This window comes from Odontesthes bonariensis, chromosome 17, assembly GCF_027942865.1.
Source record: "Odontesthes bonariensis isolate fOdoBon6 chromosome 17, fOdoBon6.hap1, whole genome shotgun sequence".
Lineage (NCBI taxonomy): Eukaryota > Metazoa > Chordata > Actinopteri > Atheriniformes > Atherinopsidae > Odontesthes > Odontesthes bonariensis.
This window is the reverse complement of record NC_134522.1, coordinates 8,698,475-8,718,331: the sequence shown is the minus strand read 5'-3', so window position 1 is coordinate 8,718,331 and position 19,857 is coordinate 8,698,475. Positions and strand designations below refer to the sequence as shown.

General features: G+C 43.6%; 1 protein-coding gene across 1 annotated transcript in view; it reads left to right on the top strand.

The window, feature by feature from the left end:
* rbks (ribokinase) overlaps positions 1 to 19,857 on the top strand; it is a 48,092-nt gene that overhangs the window by 4,261 nt on the left and 23,974 nt on the right. Inside the window, exons 2-6 of the mRNA XM_075448100.1 lie at positions 98 to 159; positions 11,870 to 12,002; positions 13,011 to 13,074; positions 13,442 to 13,504; positions 14,384 to 14,548. Of these exons, the coding sequence (XP_075304215.1) occupies positions 101 to 159; positions 11,870 to 12,002; positions 13,011 to 13,074; positions 13,442 to 13,504; positions 14,384 to 14,548 (484 nt within the window). The 5' untranslated portion in view covers positions 98 to 100. The remainder of the gene's footprint in view (positions 1 to 97; positions 160 to 11,869; positions 12,003 to 13,010; positions 13,075 to 13,441; positions 13,505 to 14,383; positions 14,549 to 19,857) is intronic.

Here is a 19,857-nt window from a genome sequence, read left to right as displayed (position 1 = left end):
ATGTTGAGGCAATCTCCTAAATCATCAACGTGTCATTTAAATGACGGCTCTCAAAGATAAGAAAGGAAATAACACAAACATACGTCTTGATCACCAGATCATGACTGAGGACGCCTTTGATGTCGTGGTGGTCGGCTCCTGTATGACCGACTTGGTGAGGTGAGTATTTAACTCAACTTTACTACGAAGTCCCTGATAACACAAACTCTGTGTGCTGGCTGCAGTGACCATAAATCAACCTGATATTTGAGAAGGAGTCTCAGTAGAAATTCTCCTGCTGATTCTGGGCTCAGGAAACTCCTCTGCTTCCTCAGGTGGAACCAACAGGAAGCAGCATGTCGGGCAAATTTTCACTGCCTTATTAGGAAATGTATTCCAAAAACTCCAAAGCAGTTTATCAACATTTGGGTCAGAATCTTGTATGATGCTCGATATGTGAATGGATCTGATGGGTTTGTTTGTGTGTTAAAAAAAAACAGTAAATGGACTGAAATGTCGAACAATCTGTGTATATTTGGACTGATTAACTTCCTATTTAACCCAGCGGTTCCGTCACAAACGTTTGGCAAACCAGGAGGTCCAGAGATGATTTATTAGTCGCACATTGTGAGATATGGTACAGATATTAGTCATTACTAAATATATAAATTACGGCTGGGCGAGTTAACTCATTATTATCGCGTTAACTCGTTAATTATTTAACGCCAATAAATATTTTATCGTGCATTAACGCAGGTTTTTTTATTTTTTATTTTTTATTTTTGTATTTTTTAAACATTTTTTTCAGGCTTTTATTTTGTAAAAGTCTGTTGCTGTCTGCTGCGGAACCGGAAAAGAAAGTAATCGGCGGATCCACCAAACATGGCGAAGGGTACGGAACTTTTACTCGGCCATTTTCATTTTAAAGTTCTTCCAGACGGCGGAGTCGACAGAACCAAAGTCATCTGTAAACACTGCCAAGTTGAATTGTCTTCTCAGCGTAGTAGTTCCAGTCTAAAATATCACTTAAAGGCAAAACACACAACTGATAGCAGCAAGTCATTCAAGGAAACAGACAGTGGAGCGAGGCTTCTACATAAAAATGCTGATGTTAAAAGTGTGTTTGCACAACAAATGTTATGGCACTTTCATTTTTATGGCAGCACATTTAAAATAAAACTAAATGCTAAAAGCTATACACTACTTTTGAATTCATTTTGGGATTTTGCGTACAAATTAATCGTGATTAATCAGGGAAATCGTGATTAATTAGATTAAACATTTTAATCGTTGCCCAGCCCTAATATAAATATATACCTATGACATTAATAGATATCAGTAACTAAATACATAGAATATAAATGTTTTATAAAAGGATCTGTTTCAATTTACCTCGTTTTTTTCAGTGGCTCTGGCTTTGACCGACTTATACCGCTTTTACACCAAAAACAAAGTATTAAATCAGTTTCTTTTTCAGCCAATCATTTCCTCTCACACCGCCAGTAGTAACGTGTTTAGTCTCAGTGCTCTCAGAGCTGCGAGTTACATCCAGAAACTACCACCCATGGGGCAATGCTTTAAGATCCAGCCACCTTGATTTTACCTGCAGTCAGGTGAAAGCTATCAATCTTTTCTCTCTTTGTCCGTGAGTTGTTGCCTCCTTGTGAGACGACTGAAAGATGTGTGTTACTGTAAAGAAGAAGTGAACCCTTAGGAGGCATTGACATTCTGCCCTCTGAGAGTTAAATTACTGGTTTTGTCACCAAAGTTTTGAAGCCACAACAACAACCTCCAATTCCAAAAAAAAGACTGGTGCAAAATGTGAATAAAAACAAAATGCAATGATTTTCATTCACAATAGAGCGGCAGCAGCACCTCTCAAAAGATTTGGGACAGGGGCAACAAAAGGCTGCTCAGTAACATGTCTGTGTTTCAAATGAGAACCTTAAAGAAGCAGAGTCTCTTCAGAGGCGATTCAGATACTGAGAGATTCTGGACGTCTCTGTGAGCAAGAGACTCAGCTGAAAATCAATACTGGATGTCTGTGATATTCAGGCAGCATTAAAAACAAACATGATTCTGTCCTGGAAAACACTGCATGGGCTCAGGAACACTTCCAGAAAGCATTGTCAGTGAGCATAGTTCAACTGACGCAAAGTGGAAAACTATTCTGTGGTTAATTAATTAAATCACGGACATCCTGTCCTCTGGACTAAAGAGGAGAGGGACCATCCAGCTTGTTATCAGCACTCAGTTAAAAGCCTTCCCCTCTGATGGTATGTGGGCGCATTAGTGTCTATGGAACTGGCAACATGCACATCTGGAAAGGCTCCATCAATGCTGAAATATACACAGGTCTTAGAGCAACATATGCAACATATTTTTTTTACCTGGGATTGTGCATATAGAGCATACGGTCCCTGTCAGAAACAATAATCTGAGACTGTGAAAGTATTCTTGATATAACCATCTAATAAATCAAACTTACCCTCTAATGTGGGAGCTGATTTATTCCTGCGGTTTATTGCAATATTCTCCCAACAGTAAGCAAACCTTGAGCTGATGTAACAAACACCACAGATAGCTTCAGTCAAATATCGGACATGCAGACCTGTCCTTTTCTTGCTCTTTACTGTGTTTTGGAAAATTTACAATCTACCAACCAACAAAGATTATCCAAGTTTGAACAGAATATTCCAGCAACATTGGTCTGTACTTAAGAAATTGAGTTTGTTCTAATAAAATACAAACAGGTCTAAACTGGACTCAGTTTAGACTAAACTCACTAAACTCACAATTTGCCAGAAAATTTAGTTTTGTTTAAGACAAAATACTTAGACAGAGACATTTTCACCCAGTGCAACTAATGTGAGCCTTGTTTGAAAGCTACAGGTAGCCACAGCTGAGAGAATCAGTTGTGATTTTGGATTTAAAAATGTTCCATTTTGTAAACTAATTAGAGCCCTGCTGTACTGCAGATTTTGGGAAATCAAGGAGGAATGTGGAGCCGTGAATCTGCCACCTTTTATCAACACCCGGCACAGAAACAGACATCTCAACAGATTAAGTCATTCAGAGGATGCACATCAGCTTAAAACGTATTCCCCTTTGTTATTATTAACCACCACCACAACAACTGTCCTGCATGGACTATATTTTTGAAATGCCCGTCTGTGGAAAATTCAGCATGAGGACTGAAGGGAGTTTTCCATCGTGGCTCGAAATGGAGTGCAGAGTTCTGCCAACACAAGAATAGAGGAAGTGGTTTAAAGTTAGACAATGCTGCTGCTGCCTGTAAAGTATTTTTCCTCAAAATGCTACAGGGGACTGTGGTGGAAGTGTTTGGTTCAACAATGTCAAGGCCATTAGACAGTAAAAAGCAAGTTGACTCCAGGTTTTATTTTATATCATTTTGCTAAATCCCTACATGTGAAGTTTAAAACAGTAGCACACGTATCTCAGGAGCTGCTCCTCTAAGTTACTGCAGGCTGTAAACCAAAGTCCCTGATCTGAGATGATGGGAACATCTCGTGTTATAACCAACTCAGGCTTCAAAGATTCAAAGTGTGCAGATAATCTGGTATAACTGCTGCTTACGAAAATGTCAGCGTTGCATCATCCTCGTACGTGGTAAGATGTGTTGAGCCAAGAAGGATCCATTCCCACAAATCATTAGTCATCAACTGCAGCACAATGTGTTGGTTGAAAACAATCTATCACCCTCCTTTGTGAGCAGTGACGCAATCTCAAAAGACACTTAAATCAGCTTTAAAGTCAGAACTCCTCGCGAGCTCCAGCCAGCTAAATGTGTGCGCAGCAGTTCGGCATCTGCATGTTCACTTGTGTTCCAGCAAATGGAGATCTGAATAAACAATCTGTGCTGCTGGGCTGCGGAGGAGTTTCTGTGGCACTCATCAGAAACACATGCCCTCTCCTACTGGGTTTATCAAGAGGAAGCATTTATTTTGTTGCTCATTAGACATTCAACCAGTGACTTTCTGCTTTGAAGGGCAGGAGTTGTCAATTAAGACTCTAATAAGCTTACCGAAAATGGTCTGTTTTTTTTAAGGGTGGGGTGGGGGCTTTTCGGGTGGAGGTCAGAATGCGGAAAGGGGAATACATTTGCAGCCCTTCAAAGTGACATGCGTGGCTTTGAAGTGAGAGATCCAGTCAGTGTTTGGTTGGCAGTACAATTGACTGTCTGACAGCAGAGGCACACACTCACAGTCCTTCAAGCTTCAAACACCCGAAAGTAAAACAGTCTGTAGTGTTTAGCTGTAGCAATCAGTCAGGCTGAAAGGTGCATTGTTAGGTAGGGAGAGGTTATTTCTACCATCTGCAGCTCACAAAAGAGGAGGTGAAGATCTTTTCAGGCTTTTAACCCTGTTGTCAAAGCAATACACTGCCCCCTACTGCTGCAGCTCACTGAGTGGAGACGCTTCTCAATGTCGCTGCTCTCTGAAAGCAAAGGATGTTGTGAAACAAAAAAAGAACTGAAGCTATCAAAATACAGGGATGTTTTTACTAGAAATGATCTCAAGCAGACTCACAAATGACCTCATTCATATTGCTGTAAAATTTGATTTTAAAAGAAAATATGACAGCAATGACAGGATTACTTACAGTCCTGGACCACATGAGAGGAAGGACCCATGATTTGTTTTATTCACTGTTGGGGGTATGCAGTTTTGAAGCTAAACTCATATCACACATGTTGATGACTAAAAATTCTTAACTGAGGACAGAACTTTTTCCCCGAGGTTTGACATTTGGCCACGTAGTTTTTCCCTAATCTGGCTTACTGACAGTAAAAAGTTAACATCAGTTAACATAGTTTAGTTGAAAGTTTTTTTTAGTAGTTTCAGTAGAGAAAACACTGTCTAGTGTGAGTTTTTCACTAATCACAACCTAAACTGTGCAGTTACAAATTGTTTGCAAGTGCTATAAAGTTGTGTTTTTATCCTACATATATTTATCCTAAAATATTCTTTAGACAGTAATGTGCAAAAGACTTCAGCCCTTATGTCTTTATTATATTGTCAGGAAAGCAGGAAGTGGGTGCAATGATTTATTGAAACATGTGCAAACATAAAAGTAAATACAATATAAAAGGCAACAACAACATTTTTGTAATTCTAACAAACTTCAAAGTGAATATTTGGTCTGAGCACCTTTATCCTCCAGCACAGCCTGAACCCTCTTCAACGAGATTTCTGTCCTTTCTTTAAGGAGTCTTCAGGAATAGTTCTCCAGGCTTCTTGAAGGACATCCCAAAGCTCTTCTTTGGATGTCGGCTGCCTTTTGTTCCATTCTCTGTCAGGATGATCCCACACTGCTTCAGTTATGTTGAGGTCCGGGCTCTGGGGAGGATCCATCCCTCCATCAGACCTGCTGCCACTGATTTTCAGTCCACTTCTTGTGTCCTTTGGCACAGCTCAGCCTTTTCTCCCTGTTTCCCTTCCTTAAGAACGGCTTCCTGACAGCCACCCTTCCATGGAGCCCATTTCTGATGAGGCTTGGGCCAACAGCAGATGGATCAGCTGAAGGTCCAGATGCATCTCTCAGCTCCTGTGTCAGGTCTTTGCTGGATTTTTTCCTCTTTCTTAAGGACATCACTTTCAGATCCTGTTCATCTGCTGTAGATCGTTCTTTAGGCCTGACACTTCTTCTTTTGTCCTCCACTTGTCCAGTTTCCTCAAATGTTTTAAGGACACACTGCACACCATGCTGAGATATGCCAAGTTTTCAGCTAACAGCTCTTTGGGAATCACCTTGTTGCTGCAGAAATCCTATTTTCTGTTCGTCAAACTGTAATCTTTGGTGTTTTTCATAGATGCCACCGAACTTTTGCTCAAGACCATTTTAAAAGATTATAAGAAAATCAGTCTGCTTGGTAGCAAAATCTAAAGAAATTAGGGTTGACTCAAGACTCAAATCGTACAGTTCTGTAACTCTCCTGTTGTCTTTTCAATAAACTGAAGGTCTACATGGCAACATTTTGTGCAAATCTATGAAAGGATACATGAAATAAACAGAGCACTGATGTTTCAATAAGCATAAACCAATTCAGATATTGAGTAGCTTGATAAGTGGCTTGTTATAACTCATGGTATAGTCCATTTTTAGCCACTAAGTGTATAATAGCAAATCTCACATTGTTGTGACAAATGGTGCAAACACACAAAAATACACAAAAACACCCACTTATACACCTCTTGCTGACAAAGCAGTCATATAATAATGTTCATGCAAGGTATTTTCTGCTCTCTCAGTCTTTTTTTTGTAAAGTCCCTTCACCTTGTTCCGATTTCCTGGAATCTCAGCAATAAGAACCTTTGTGGACAAGGGCAATTATACAAGATAGATCCAAACAATCTCATCTCAGTGGTCCATGGATTTAGAAAAAAAACTTGACTCACAATACAAAGAGAAGGTCATTGCACCGTAACTAAATTATCATTTATTTTTTGCACTACAACCATGCAGTATGCATCCATACCACTCACTAGTTTTACCAAACGTTCACACATGTAAAGGCTTGAAATCACTCCGAGTTTCTTAACTTTTTAAGTCCTCTTTGTAGGTGGACCTGGAAAGACGATATCTATTTCAGATTGTGGAAAAACAACATTTCATTTGTTTTTTGTGCATATCTACTTCCCTGTGTTGCTCACCAACAACTGAGGCATGGCTTTAACAGCGACGGAGAAGAGGGAAATGAGAGCCAGCCTCAAAACAAACACTTCACGTCACTGAACACCTGCTTTGACCTTTTGGTTCCGTGGGAGAAAACGCACTGAGGTTGCACTTTAGCACATAACTGCCCTGTTTGCTTGGTGCACTCACCACAGACAACAATAGCCAAGTGTCTCTCAGGGCTTGATGAGGCGTGGGTGGGTTTATCTAAGAATTTGGAAATCTGTTTTTCTTACCTGACAGTGATCCGGCCACAGGTGGCTGTCAGCCAAAGGTTTAGTCATTATGTTGAAAACTTTGCCATGACAGTGTTTCTTTAAAGTACAACAATAATCATTACAACAACAGCTAACAAGAAGCGTTCATAACAGCCAATTTATCACCATCACATACTAAACCAAAGAGACAAAGGTTCTCCCCACACAGAAATTGTTGATACCACTGTAAAATAACAGTGTCATCCATAAGAAATGTGCATGTTTTTGGTCTTTCACAGATTAATACAGATCTACACATGGGACCATGTGGCCTAATGGAGAAGGCTTTTGGCTTCAGATCAGAATATTGAGGCTTGAACTATTCAGACGTAGGGTGTTGTAATTATCGCATTGAATCTTTCCAATATGAAAGCAAACTGAAAAACTGAAAATAGTTTACAGTAAAGAACATGGTGTGTTGTTTGCTGTGTAGTGGCTGCAGCTGAGGAGGTTGAGTGGTCATCCTTGAACTGGAAGGTTGCTGCTAGGATCCCCAACTTTCCCAGTCTGCACGTTAGAACTGAGCAATATAAAGAACCCCACCTTGCTCCCCATTGCGATCCTCGATTGTAAGTTTCTGCTCTATAAATGTAATGTAATGTGCATTTCTTGAGCATTAAACAAGACCCAAGCTTAGCTACCTGTGGTTTTTGTTGTGTTTGAGGATTAAACAGACCAAACAGAACAAAAAAACAGCCAAAGGGAACTAATCGGCAGCTGGGATAGACTCCAGCCCCCTGCGACCCTCAACTGGATTAAGATGAAACTAACAGAAATTACCACTATTTGATAGTTACCCAACTGATAGTTGATGCCCTTTTAATGTCTGATCAGTGGCATGTAAGTGTAGATTTAAAGCCTCCAACTTCTTATCTATAGACAGTTAACTTATATTAAAGTACACCCCATTAACTTAGAAAAGGCCATTTTCTTTTCAAATTTAGAGAAAAAGATGGTCAAAATTTCTATTACTGCTGATCCGAAAAATTCAGTTTACTTAATTTATTCATATAGCAGCAGTTCACACAAAAGTCATCTCAGGACACTTTACAGAGAGACTAAACAAGTTGAGTTTAAGTCCAAGAAAGTATGTTTGAATCCATTAACAATCCATTTCACTCCAATCAAAATTACATTAATTCCATTCCCATTGTAAGCCAGTTTACGACCATTTAATCGTTGTATTCATGAAATGCCAATTCATAAGAGGCTGTTGGTATTAATGTTTCACCCTAAAATGTCACATTCTTAACTTTTTCAAGCTTCTAAAAAGCGCATTGCATGTTCACACAGACACTAATACAGTGCTTCCAATTATATGTACGCACTCCTTATACAGTATGCATCAATTTTTCCCAACAATCCCACATTGATGAACTTATTGAGGGCAATGAGGGGTTCAGTGTCTTGCCCAAGAATGCACTGGGGATCGTACTGCAAAACTTCTGGATGGAAAGCGACCACTTCACCAGTGGAGCAACACCCCTCCATATGATAGTCATGACTTTTCTAAAGGTCGACACTGCACGTGTATTATTGAACTGTTTTTGGGATATATACGGCAGCCTTTCTTTACCGTCATTTTACTGTATATTGTTTAAATCACTTACCATCTTCACCACAAAAAATGCTAAAAACGCACAATTTTTCACATCTGTAACATAAGCATCATCAAAGTGTCATTCATTTTCTAACATAATGAAGGTGGATAGATGTGGTCTATTATTATCAAATAATAAGATATGTCATTTTCCTGTTGCCAGTAAGTGGTGTTACTGCTGTTATTGAATATTTGCCTCTGGATCCTTTAGAGCAGTTCAGAGAAGATTGAACGCTGTGAGCTACACAACTTTCTGTTTCACGAGAAAACATCCAAATTTACTCGATGCAGCATAGATACCTTTTTGAACATGTTTCGATCTAACTTGGATCATTGTCAGGTCCGTAGTTTGAACAAACAGAGAACACACCCACATTCATTCCTCTCACTGTGCAAACTGTTAGATTTTGGTGGCCCTGAACTTGTTTTCTGATGTACTCTGTTTGAAAACATCTAAATTTGGCATGCTGCTGTTGCTTCTCTTCAAAAATTCAGTGACTATTTCAAAATTCTTCAAAATTCAAAATGGCTAAAATCCTGTTGGGTTTAAGGTTTGCTCCAAGAGGCTTTTTTTTAGGTCTTGAGATATTACTAATAACTTACAGGCTATGGAACTAACATAAGCCCCTTTCACACTGAGACCCGCTACCTTAGCGGGTCCAAATTGCACCTTCGACCCGCGTCGAGCAATGTGAACGCTTGGCATGTTAGGTGACCCGTGTCGCCTGAAGCCGAGTTCAGGGGGCGTTGCCTAGTGACAGAGCGTCACACGAAACACATAAAATGCTGGGCGTGTACAATGACGTAGGCACAAGCCATGCGTCGGAGGTAGGGTTAAATACACCTTGAGGACTCGATGCAATTGTATATGCAGTTCATGGAGATGTTATTTTACGGGGTGTGGATGGTTACAACGTGGGATGCCGCCGAAGAACATATGCGGAGAATACAAGAGCACTATAGTCCCCGACGGCCACGCCCACGTCCGACCCGTGTCAATTGCGTTCACACCAAACTCGGCTCGGCAAAAAGACTAGGGTCCGACGCGGGTCGAAAGGCGAGTCGATTTGACGCGGCAGCCCGGGTCGGCAGTGTGAACGCAACAGCGGACACGCTAAATTCGCGGATTAAACGCGGGTTATTCCTCAGTGTGAAAGGGGCTATAGATTAAATATATTATAAACACCAATTTTAGGCCTGTTAAGCACGTTTAGTCCCTATTAATGTAATATGTATAAATACAGTATAAATTGTTTTTGTTTTTTCATTAAAGAGCAAAGCATTAACTATAGAAATGATTAACTATTTTTGATAGTTGGGGACAGTAGTCTGCAGATTAAAGTACCCATGAATTCAAAGTGTTTTCTTATTGTCCATCTTGGGCAGTGTAACATGCCATAACTGGCCTAACAAAGAAAAGAAAAACTGATTTTTATTACTAATGACATTTTGGAATTTGGAAAATGCATAAAAACTACCACTTTAATTGATATTTTCTATCAAACAGTAAGATGGACCAACAGATTTGTATTTATTTGTTCAAATAACTATTGCCTGGAAAGCAATGGATATTTTGCATATTTCATTAAAATTTGTTTAAACCCTTCTACAAAAAAAAAAGGAAAGAAAAAACACAAGACAGAAATGTTATGAATTACCATAGTTAAATGTAAATTAATAGGCTGCTTTGACATTTTAGGAAATGTGTTCATCTGCTTTCCCTGATTAGCGTTGTTAGCTTGGTAGCTTAGCTTAGCATAGCATTGCACAAGAACTGACAGACTGACTTTTTTAATGCAAAATTCAAATCTATCGATAAATGTGTTAATTTGTGATTGTTTAAGGGACTGGTAAGATGACCTTATGACTTTTGAATAGAGCCAGTTTAGCTGTTTCACTTAATTCAATCTTTGTGCTAAAGCTAAGCTAACTGATAGCGGACAGTTGCCATATTTTCCACATAGACACAAAAGCCTCTCTTTATTTCTTGAGTGTGGAATTTATTAAGCCATGTAGGAATGCATTTTTCTAATATTTTGCCAAATGATTTGTTTGGTTCTGTATTGTTGTCCTGTGATGCTTTCTGTGTAGTATTTCAAACATTACAAAAGGTTTGTTCTGACAAAACATATATTCATTGTATTTATATACATTTATAAGTTTGATGCAGTGTTCAAAGTATCCAAGAGTCATTAACAAGGTAACAAAGGTTATAGGATCGGTCATGAATGTGTGTAGTGGATGAGTGTGTCTGTGTGTGTTTTTACAAGAAGAACCTTTGTTCTCTTTCCTTTTAGCCACATTTCAGCCTGGCAGACCCAACATCCTGTTATAACTTTGGGTATTTTAGTGTTTTCACACAGTGGTGCAAAAACAGCAGCATTTTCAACAACAACCTGCTCAGTTACTGGATATCCTGGGATTGAGTGAACTTACTGTAACAGCACACCTGCCACAGACACTACTCACACACAAGCATAGAGAAGGGAAACAACAGGGTGAAAAACAAGTTTATGACAACATTTGCCACCCGCAAACCCTCTGGCCTCAGGCCAGTATTGCCCATGGCCAAACCACATAGTCCTGACATCCAGCATGAGGCTTTCTGTTGTCTCACCCCCATGTTACTCACCACCCACTTCAGCCTCGCGATTGGTGAATTCAGGGAACAGACTGCTCCTCCCGAGGATAACCACCTGTAGCATGTCAGCCTTGAGGGAGGGTATGACTTGACCAACCCTGATGAGTCAGGCCTTACTGCTCTGGCCATTGTCAAGTTGAGGCATCTATGAGATTTGCTGGTTGCATCATTTGCAAATTTAGAGATGCTTGCATCAGTCTATCGAATGTCTATTGAATGGTTTGGTAAAACACTACTTTTTTGAGTGATTTAGACAGTTTTTACTCACGTAGTGTCTGTTTTAATCACTGCAGTTGTGTCCAAGCAGAAATTAGGGAAAAAGTGTCCTTCATTACGCCATTCATTTCAGCAATGTTTACATTCTTTTGACCTCTCAGGCCTTCACAAAATCGAAAGATGTAATCATCAGTGGACTCCACAGAAAACTACTCTCTCTGTCCTTCCAAAACATTTTCAGTGATAATTAAAAATATGATAACATGGGAAGGATTTGACCCCGAAAGTTTATCTTCATATTTTGGTTCTCACAGTGCAGAATATAATGTTTTTTAAACTTTAATGTAACATTTCTCAGCCTCTATTTCTGTCAACATCCAATCACAACATTCCTCCGAGTGCTTTGATTTTCATTCCTTAGCTGAGAACGTTTCTGTGAATATGCACTCCTTAAAATTGTGTCCACTGTTTTTTCCTCAGCCAGGCACCCAGGCTACCCAAAGCAGGAGAAACCATCCATGGTCACAAGTTCTTCATCGGCTTTGGAGGAAAAGGGGCCAACCAGTGCATACAAGCTGCTAGACTGGGAGTCAAAACCGCTATGATCTGCAAGGTATGAAATCGTCATTTGGTTTGTATTCAAACACTGCTGCTGTATGAGTTTGGATTGAAGTTCGGATTCTTGTATTTATATATCTAAAAAAGAGGTACTTTGACTTATCCAACATTTGGCTTGTCCATTTCCACTCACTAGAAATAATAGGCTATCATCTACCATAGCGCACCAACGAGTTTACAAACGCCAAGAAACCTTTTAGCTTCGTTCTACAACATCAACTCTCCATGCCTCATTTTCTCTTGATCAATACCATAGCGCATGCATACGCCCACCCACGCTTGCGCGCCTTCAAACAAGCCTATTCCCATGCTATACAACCCCAAGTCTCAAATCAGTAAGCTCAGCGTGGCCTTTCAACCTGAACACTAAAGCACCAAAGCTCCACCTCTGTCAGAACAAAGAGGCCCGATCGATAAAAACCTAGTGCGGGAAGAGCTCTCCGGGCATGGGGAGAACCCAAAAATAGACACCCGGGCTTGTCGAAAACATCCAATGCGAAAGGCCGCTCATCAAAGAGAATGGGGCCAAGCCGCCCATACCATCCCAACCCACTATCACAGGCAGCTAGAAGTGCCCGCATTTTGGCACGTTTTTTTGTAAAGCGTGGGTTCGAAGTAGACGCCTTGGAGCAAGGTGGGGACCCCTTCCACAACCCAAAGTAGCTACAGATGTGGACATCCCAGAGCGGATTAGGGGAAGAGGGGAAGGAGGGAAACAAAACGATTGCGAGGTGGGCATGAAGAGGCGTGAAGGCGGGGTTATCGTGTCTTCAAGGCTTGGCGCAGCTGGTCGTGTGTTTGCGCGTGTGTGCATCTGTTGGCTATGTGTGTTCGTTTTTGCACATTTTCGGCGGCGGCACCATGCCAGTATGCTGGCAGGGCCCACGAAAATCCAACCCAACTGAGATTTGAGTATACCACTTTTCAAAAGTTGCCGCTAACCAAGTCTGACCCCGCTTGACACTCTCTTTGTTGGAATCGTTTTGCCTTCAATGTTTTCTAGGTTGGTAAAGACTTCTTTGGAGACAATTACATCCAGAACTTCAAGGACAATGATGTGCACACAGGTAGGATGTTTGTTTTGCTTGTTTTCTTCTTAACATTCACATAGTGCATGGAAAAAAGGTCACAATCAGGGCAATGCTTTTTATAGCCTGTGTTAGTTACTTGAGGTTTTTGGATACACTGGAAAGTTTGCAAGTCTGTTTTTATGGCCAATTGTTGTGAAACCATTTGTTGAAAAGCGGTTTTTCAAACGTTTTGCCAAGTGATTTTACATCCATTTGTAAACCAAATGCACTGGAGGGAATTAGAAGGACTTCTACAGGTGTGTGATGAATGATTTGAGAGGTTAGAATTACATATTTGAGCAGAAAAAAATAAATAATAGATGCTTCCAAAACGTCCAAATACCTCTTTTCCTCTCTGTCTCAGGCTTTGTCAGGCAAACCTCTGAGGCAGCCACAGGAGCTGCTTCCATCACTGTCAACGATGCAGGTAAATGCTTGTGCCACTAACCTATGTTGCCCTGCTGAGATCCAAAAAGCTCTTTGAGTGGTGGAAATGATTTCATGCATGCACCGCCAAGAGTACTGGTGGGCTATCAGCACACTCTTTTTTACTACACACACGCACACAATACTACCTTTGAGTAACCACTCTTCAAGAGACTGTAATCATATTCAGATACACATTCACCAAACCATGCAGAAAATCCACAGGATGGGTCCAAGTCTTGAATCTGAAACTTCTTTTCTGCCATTTAATATTAAATGGAGCTGGAGTTAGTTCTGTCAGCATTTACTTTCAGTCATTTAGCTGACACTTTTTATCCAAATCAGCTTATGATACTTTTATAACAAAGTAAATACAACAGAATGTGCAAGTAAGAGCAGGTCAGAGTGTTTTTTTCTGAACTCATAAAGGGGACACACATCAACCCCAGTTTGTGAGTTCAAAACTCACTCCAAAAAAAAAAAAGGTTTGAGCTGAAAATGTATCTTTAAAAAGAAATTATAAACTAAAAGATCGTTAAGCTGTTTAACCCATTTGGATCAAAGATGCCTGAGAAAACGTTCTCCTAAACCAGAGCATTGTTTGACAACTGTTTCCTAAAACCTGAGTGTTTACTGTAAAACATGCAATGCAAACATCTCATATCGCCTGAAACAACAACTTTTGTAAGAAGAGTTTTTAAAAAGCTTTGGGTAGCATGAGGAAAACTGATTTAATCTGAAATGCACCATGATATGAGACACCACCGCCTCTCACACCGCTTATCACACATTTATGGTGGTGAAAGTTACAGTTGAGTTTCACACTTGTCATAAAGCTGCTTTTGTGTGCTGAAAGATTTCTTTTGATGCTCACGGGCAGGTGAAAATGCCATCGTGATTGTGGCCGGTGCCAACATGCTGCTGGGCAAAGACGAGCTACAAGAAGTACTTCCTGCCATCAGAAAAACAAAAGTATTGGTGTGTCAGCTGGAGATAAACGCACAGACGTCCCTCCAGGCTCTGCAAATGGCTCGCGACAACAAAGGTCAGCCAGTGTCCATGCACTCTGTGTCCAATATGTGTGAATTTTTAGTTACACTGATAATAAGTTTAAAAAGAATCATAAAGCCACTGTTTTATGATGCAGAGCCAGTGGCTACATTTGAATTTCCTAAATAAAATCTCTTAATTTGGTCTTTAAAGGCTCAGTCAGGTAGATTCTCATCGTTTGTTGCTGTTTTTGGTTTTATTTTCAGTGTAGTCATTTTTCTACACCATTTTACAACATTGTTCACATGTTGAATGGAAAAGTGTTGGTATAAAACAAAGGTTATGGATTCATGGTTGGACAGTTAAGGACACTTATGCCAAAAAAAAGTACCAAAAAGGTCCAAAAGAAGTTATAAAACCACTCGAGCAGTATAATCCAGTTCTCTGCTGGCCATCTGTGTTCTCAGTATGTTTCAAAGCCTCACAGTTTTGAGTGTATGCAGCGCTTCGGTGTTAATCCTCATTCACAACACAGGCAATCCTCCTCCTCTGGCCGCAGGACCATACATGGCTGAGTGGAGGTTTTACACAAGTGTACGTATTCATTAGATCTGCAAAGAAAGAATGTCTGAAATACAGACAAAAGCTGCATTTGTCAGATACGTAGACTGTTGCATGGACCTTTTTTGGACACAGAAGTGACCATATTTGAACAAGAGGGTGGAGCTGGAGAGTGATCCTTGAAAACTCCCTGGACAAAAGTATGTATTTTAAAACCTAATGTCTATTTCAATTTGGGATTGTGTACCAAATATCCACCAACAGACTGAGAAACTCTTGGTAATGACACTATAATGAGTTGTGGGAACAATTTATTGACATGAGACATGTTGGCGTTTGTTCAACTGGAGCAGAGGACTGAACTGGGATGGGTTCCTTTGGGTCCCACGAGACCCAACATACACCTCTGTCTTAACATAGCCGAGGCAGCAGTGGGCCGTCAAAAAAATAAAATGTGGGTTCCAGCGTGACACCGGCTCCAGTCCCTAGCTAGCTTAAAGCACAGCGATGGAATCAACATAAAGCTAAGAGGAACGGTAAAGCGGGACTCCACGGTGCAAACATGAAGGTAAGTCAATCTCACACCTGGAACGTTTTTTCTGTCGCAGACATGTTTCATACATTAAACTGAAGAAGATGGGAGAATGCCCAAAATCAGTGGAACCATTTAGTTTATTCGATTCGACTATCCGGCGGATCCTCCTCTCCAGTACCCCCGAAAAGACCTTACCAGGGAGGCTGAGGAGTGTGATCCCCCTATAGTTGGAACACACCCTCCGGTCCCCCTTTTTAAAGAGGGGGACCACCACCCCGATCTGCCAGTCCAGAGGCACTGCCCCCGATGTCCACGCGATGCTGCAGAGGCGTGTCAACCAAGACAGCCCTACAACATCCAGAGCTTTGAGGAACTCAGGACGGACCTCATCCACCCCCGGGGCCTTGCCACCGAGGAGTTTTTTGACCACCTCGGCAACCTCAGCCCCAGAAATGGGAGGCCCCACGTCCGAGCTCCCCAACTCTGCTTCCTCATCGGAAGGCGTGTCGGTAGGATTGAGGAGGCCCTCGAAGTATTCCCCCCACCGACTCACGACGTCCCTAGTCTAAGTCAGCAGAGCCCCGCCCTCACCATACACGGTGTTGACGGTGCATCGCTTCCCCCCTCTGAGCCGCCGGATGGTGGACCAGAATCTCCTCGAGGCCGTCCGGAAGTCGTTCTCCATGGCCTCCCCGAACTCCTCCCAAGCCCGAGTTTTTGCCTCAGCAACCGCCGAGGCTGCGTTCCGCTTGGCCTGTCGGTACCCATCAGCTGCTTCCAGAGTCCCACTGGCCAAAAAGGCCCGATAGGACTCTTTCTTCAGCTTGACGGCCTCCCTCACCACTGGGGTCCACCAGCGGGTTCGGGGATTGCCGCCACGACAGGCACCGATCACCTTACGGCCACAGCTCCGGTCGGCCGCCTCAACAATGGAGGCACGGAACATGGCCCATTCGGGCTCAATGTCCCCCACCTCCCCCGGGACATGGTTGAAGCTCTGCCGGAGGTGGGAGTTGAAACTCCTCCTTACAGGGGATTCCGCCAGCCGTTCCCAACAGACCCTCACAATACGTTTGGGCCTGCCAGGTCTGACCGGCTTCCTCCCCCACCAGCGGAGCCAACTCACCACCAGGTGGTGATCAGTTGACAGCTCCGCCCCTCTCTTCACCCGAGTGTCCAGGACATATGGCCGCAAGTCCGACGATACGACTACAAAGTCGATCATCGAGCTGCGGCCTAGGGTGTCCTGGTGCCAAGTGCACATATGGACACCCTAATGCCTGAACATGGTGTTCGTTATGGACAGTCCGTGACGAGCACAGAAGTCCAACAACAAAACACCACTCTGATTCAGATCGGGGGGGCCGTTCCTCCCAATCACGCCCCTCCAGGTCTCACTGTCATTGCCCACGTGAGCATTGAAGTCCCCCAGCAGGACGAGGGAGTCTCCCGGAGGAGCACTCTCCAGTGCCTCCTCCAGGGACTCCAAAAAGGGTGGGTACTCTGAACTGCCGTTCGGTGCATAAGCACAAACAACAGTCAGGACCCATCCCCCCACCCTAAGGCGGAGGGAGGCTACCCTCTCGTCTACCGGGGTGAACCCCAATGTACAGGCGCACAGCCAGGGGGCGATAAGTATGCCCACACCTGCTCTACGCCTCTCACCGCGGGCAACTCCAGAGTGGAAGAGAGTCCAACCCCTCTCGAGGAGGCTGGTTCCGGAGCCCAAGCCATGCGTCGAGGTGAGTCCGACTATATCTAGCCGGAACCGCTCAGCCTCGCGCATCAGCTCAGGCTCCTTCCCCAGCAGAGAGGTGACGTTCCACGTCCCAAGAGCCAGCTTCAGTAGCCGAGGATCAGACCGCCAAGGTCCCTGCCTTCGGCTGCCGCCCAGCTCACACTGCACCCGACCCCCATGGCCCCTCCCACAGGTGGTGAGCCTGTCGGAAGGGGGACCCGTGTCGTTCCTTCGGGCTGTGCCCGACCGAGCCCCACGGGCACAGACTCGGCCACCAGGCGCTCGCCGGCGGGCCCCACCCCTGGGCCTGGCTCCAGGGGGAGGCCCCGGTGACCCACGTCCGGGCAAGGGAACACGGTGTCCATTTTCTTTGATCATCATAGGGGTTTTTGTGAGCTGTTCTTTGTCTGGTCCCTCATCTAAGATCTGTTTGCCATGGGTGACCCTACCAGGGGCTTAAAGCCCCAGACAACATAGCTCCCAGACTCATTGGGGCACACTAACCCCCCCACCACGGTAAGGTGACAGCTCAAGGGGGAAGTCGAATATCAGATTCAGGAGGTGCAGTGTGGTTTTCGTCCTGGCCGTGGAACAGTGGACCAGCTCTATACCCTCCGCAGGATCCTGGAGGGAGCATGGGAGTTCACCCAACCGGTCTACATGTGTTTTGTGGACTTGGAGAAGGCGTTCGACCGTGTCCCTCGGGGACTCTTGTGGGGGGTGCTCCGGGAGTATGGAGTGCCGGACTCCTTGATATGGGCTGTCCGGTCTCTGTATGACCGGTGTCAGAGTTTGGTCCGCATTGCCGGCAGTAAGTCGGACATGTTTCCTGTGAGGGTTGGACTCCGTCAGGGCTGCCCTTTGTCACCGATTCTGTTCATAATTTTTATGGACAGAATTTCTAGGCGCAGCCAGGGCGTTGAGGGGGTCCGGTTTGGCGACCTCAGAATCGGGTCTCTGCATTTTGCGGACGATTTGGTTCTGTTGGCGTCGTCAGGCCGTGACCTCCAGCTCTCACTGGAGCGGTTCGCAGCCGAGTGTGAAGCGGCTGGGATGACCATCAGCACCTCCAAGTCTGAGACCATGGTCTTCGGCCGGAAAAGGGTGGAATGCTCTCTCCGGGTCGGGAATGAGATCCTTCCCCAAGTGGAGGAGTTCAAGTATCTCGGGGTCTTGTTCACGAGTGAGGGACGAATGGAACAGGAGATTGACAGACGGATCGGTGCGGCGTCTGCAGTGATGCGGGCTCTGCACCGGCCCGTCCTGGTGAAGAAGGAGCTGAGCCAGAAGGCGAAGCTCTCGATTTACCGGTCAATCTATGTTCCTACCCTCACCTATGGTCACGAGCTGTGGGTAGTGACCGAAAGAACGAGATCGCGAATACAAGCGGCCGAAATGAGTTTCCTCCGCAGGTTGTCTGGGCTCTCCCTTAGAAATAGGGTGAGAAGCTCGGTCATCCGGGAGGCTCGGATTAGAACCGCTGCTCCTCCGCATCGAGAGGAGTCAGATGAGGTGGCTCGGGCATCTGGTGAGAATGCCTCCTGGACGCCTCCCCGGTGAGGTGTTCCGGGCCCGTCCCACTGGGAGGAGGCCCCGGGGAAGACCCAGGACACGTTGGAGAGACTATGTTTCTCGGCTGGCCTGGGAACGCCTCGGGGTCCCCCAAGAAGAGCTGGAGGAAGTGGCCGGGGACAGGGACGTCTGGGTCTCTTTGCTTAAGCTGCTGCCCCCGCGACCCGATCCCCGGACCAGCGGAAGATAATGGATGGATGGATGGATGGCATTTAGTTTATTGCCGGACTCTAAATATGAGTCTAAAAGGGAATGCAGATTATGTAATCAGACATGTGACTGCACTCTGGTTACGTCCACTTTTAGCAACCAAGTGGCAAAAAGACAGCTGGCTCAAACGTCACAGAATGTTTGGCTGGCTGGAAAACACAGAAAACTCCCAGAAATATGGTGAAAAGCTATCGTGCCATCAACGGTACCTACAGATTCAGAAAGAAGTCGTATTTTTATTTTTACAAAATTCTGAAAAGTAAACAGAAGGGAGCCAAATTAATTTCTGCCGTTCACAAAGACGACTGGAATCCAGGCTCAGAAACGTAGATTTGCAGTAAACACTTAACGCTCATCCGTATCCGGTGTATTCAATTTCTGAGTAAAAATCATTATTGTGCAATATTATAACAAACCAAAGACATGATGAGCTATTTAGAATCGCCCATTTACAGTCCATGTAACTGCGTCAACATTTTTGCTCATATTGGACTGTGTTGTGGATGAGGGTTAGATGTTAGCCAGATGAGACGACACAAAATACAACAGCAGCTCTGTTCTGTAAAGGAAACCAAATATGTTCAATGTCATTTTAATATAAGTTTTGATGGGCAGTTAAATCAAATGTTTTCCCATTGTTAGATGTTGAGAGGATAACTAGAAAAATCTTATTAGAGACCATGATAACGCGGTAAAAATTGTGCCCATAAATCTTTTTTACTCTGCTCAGATGTAACATGGGCTGGAT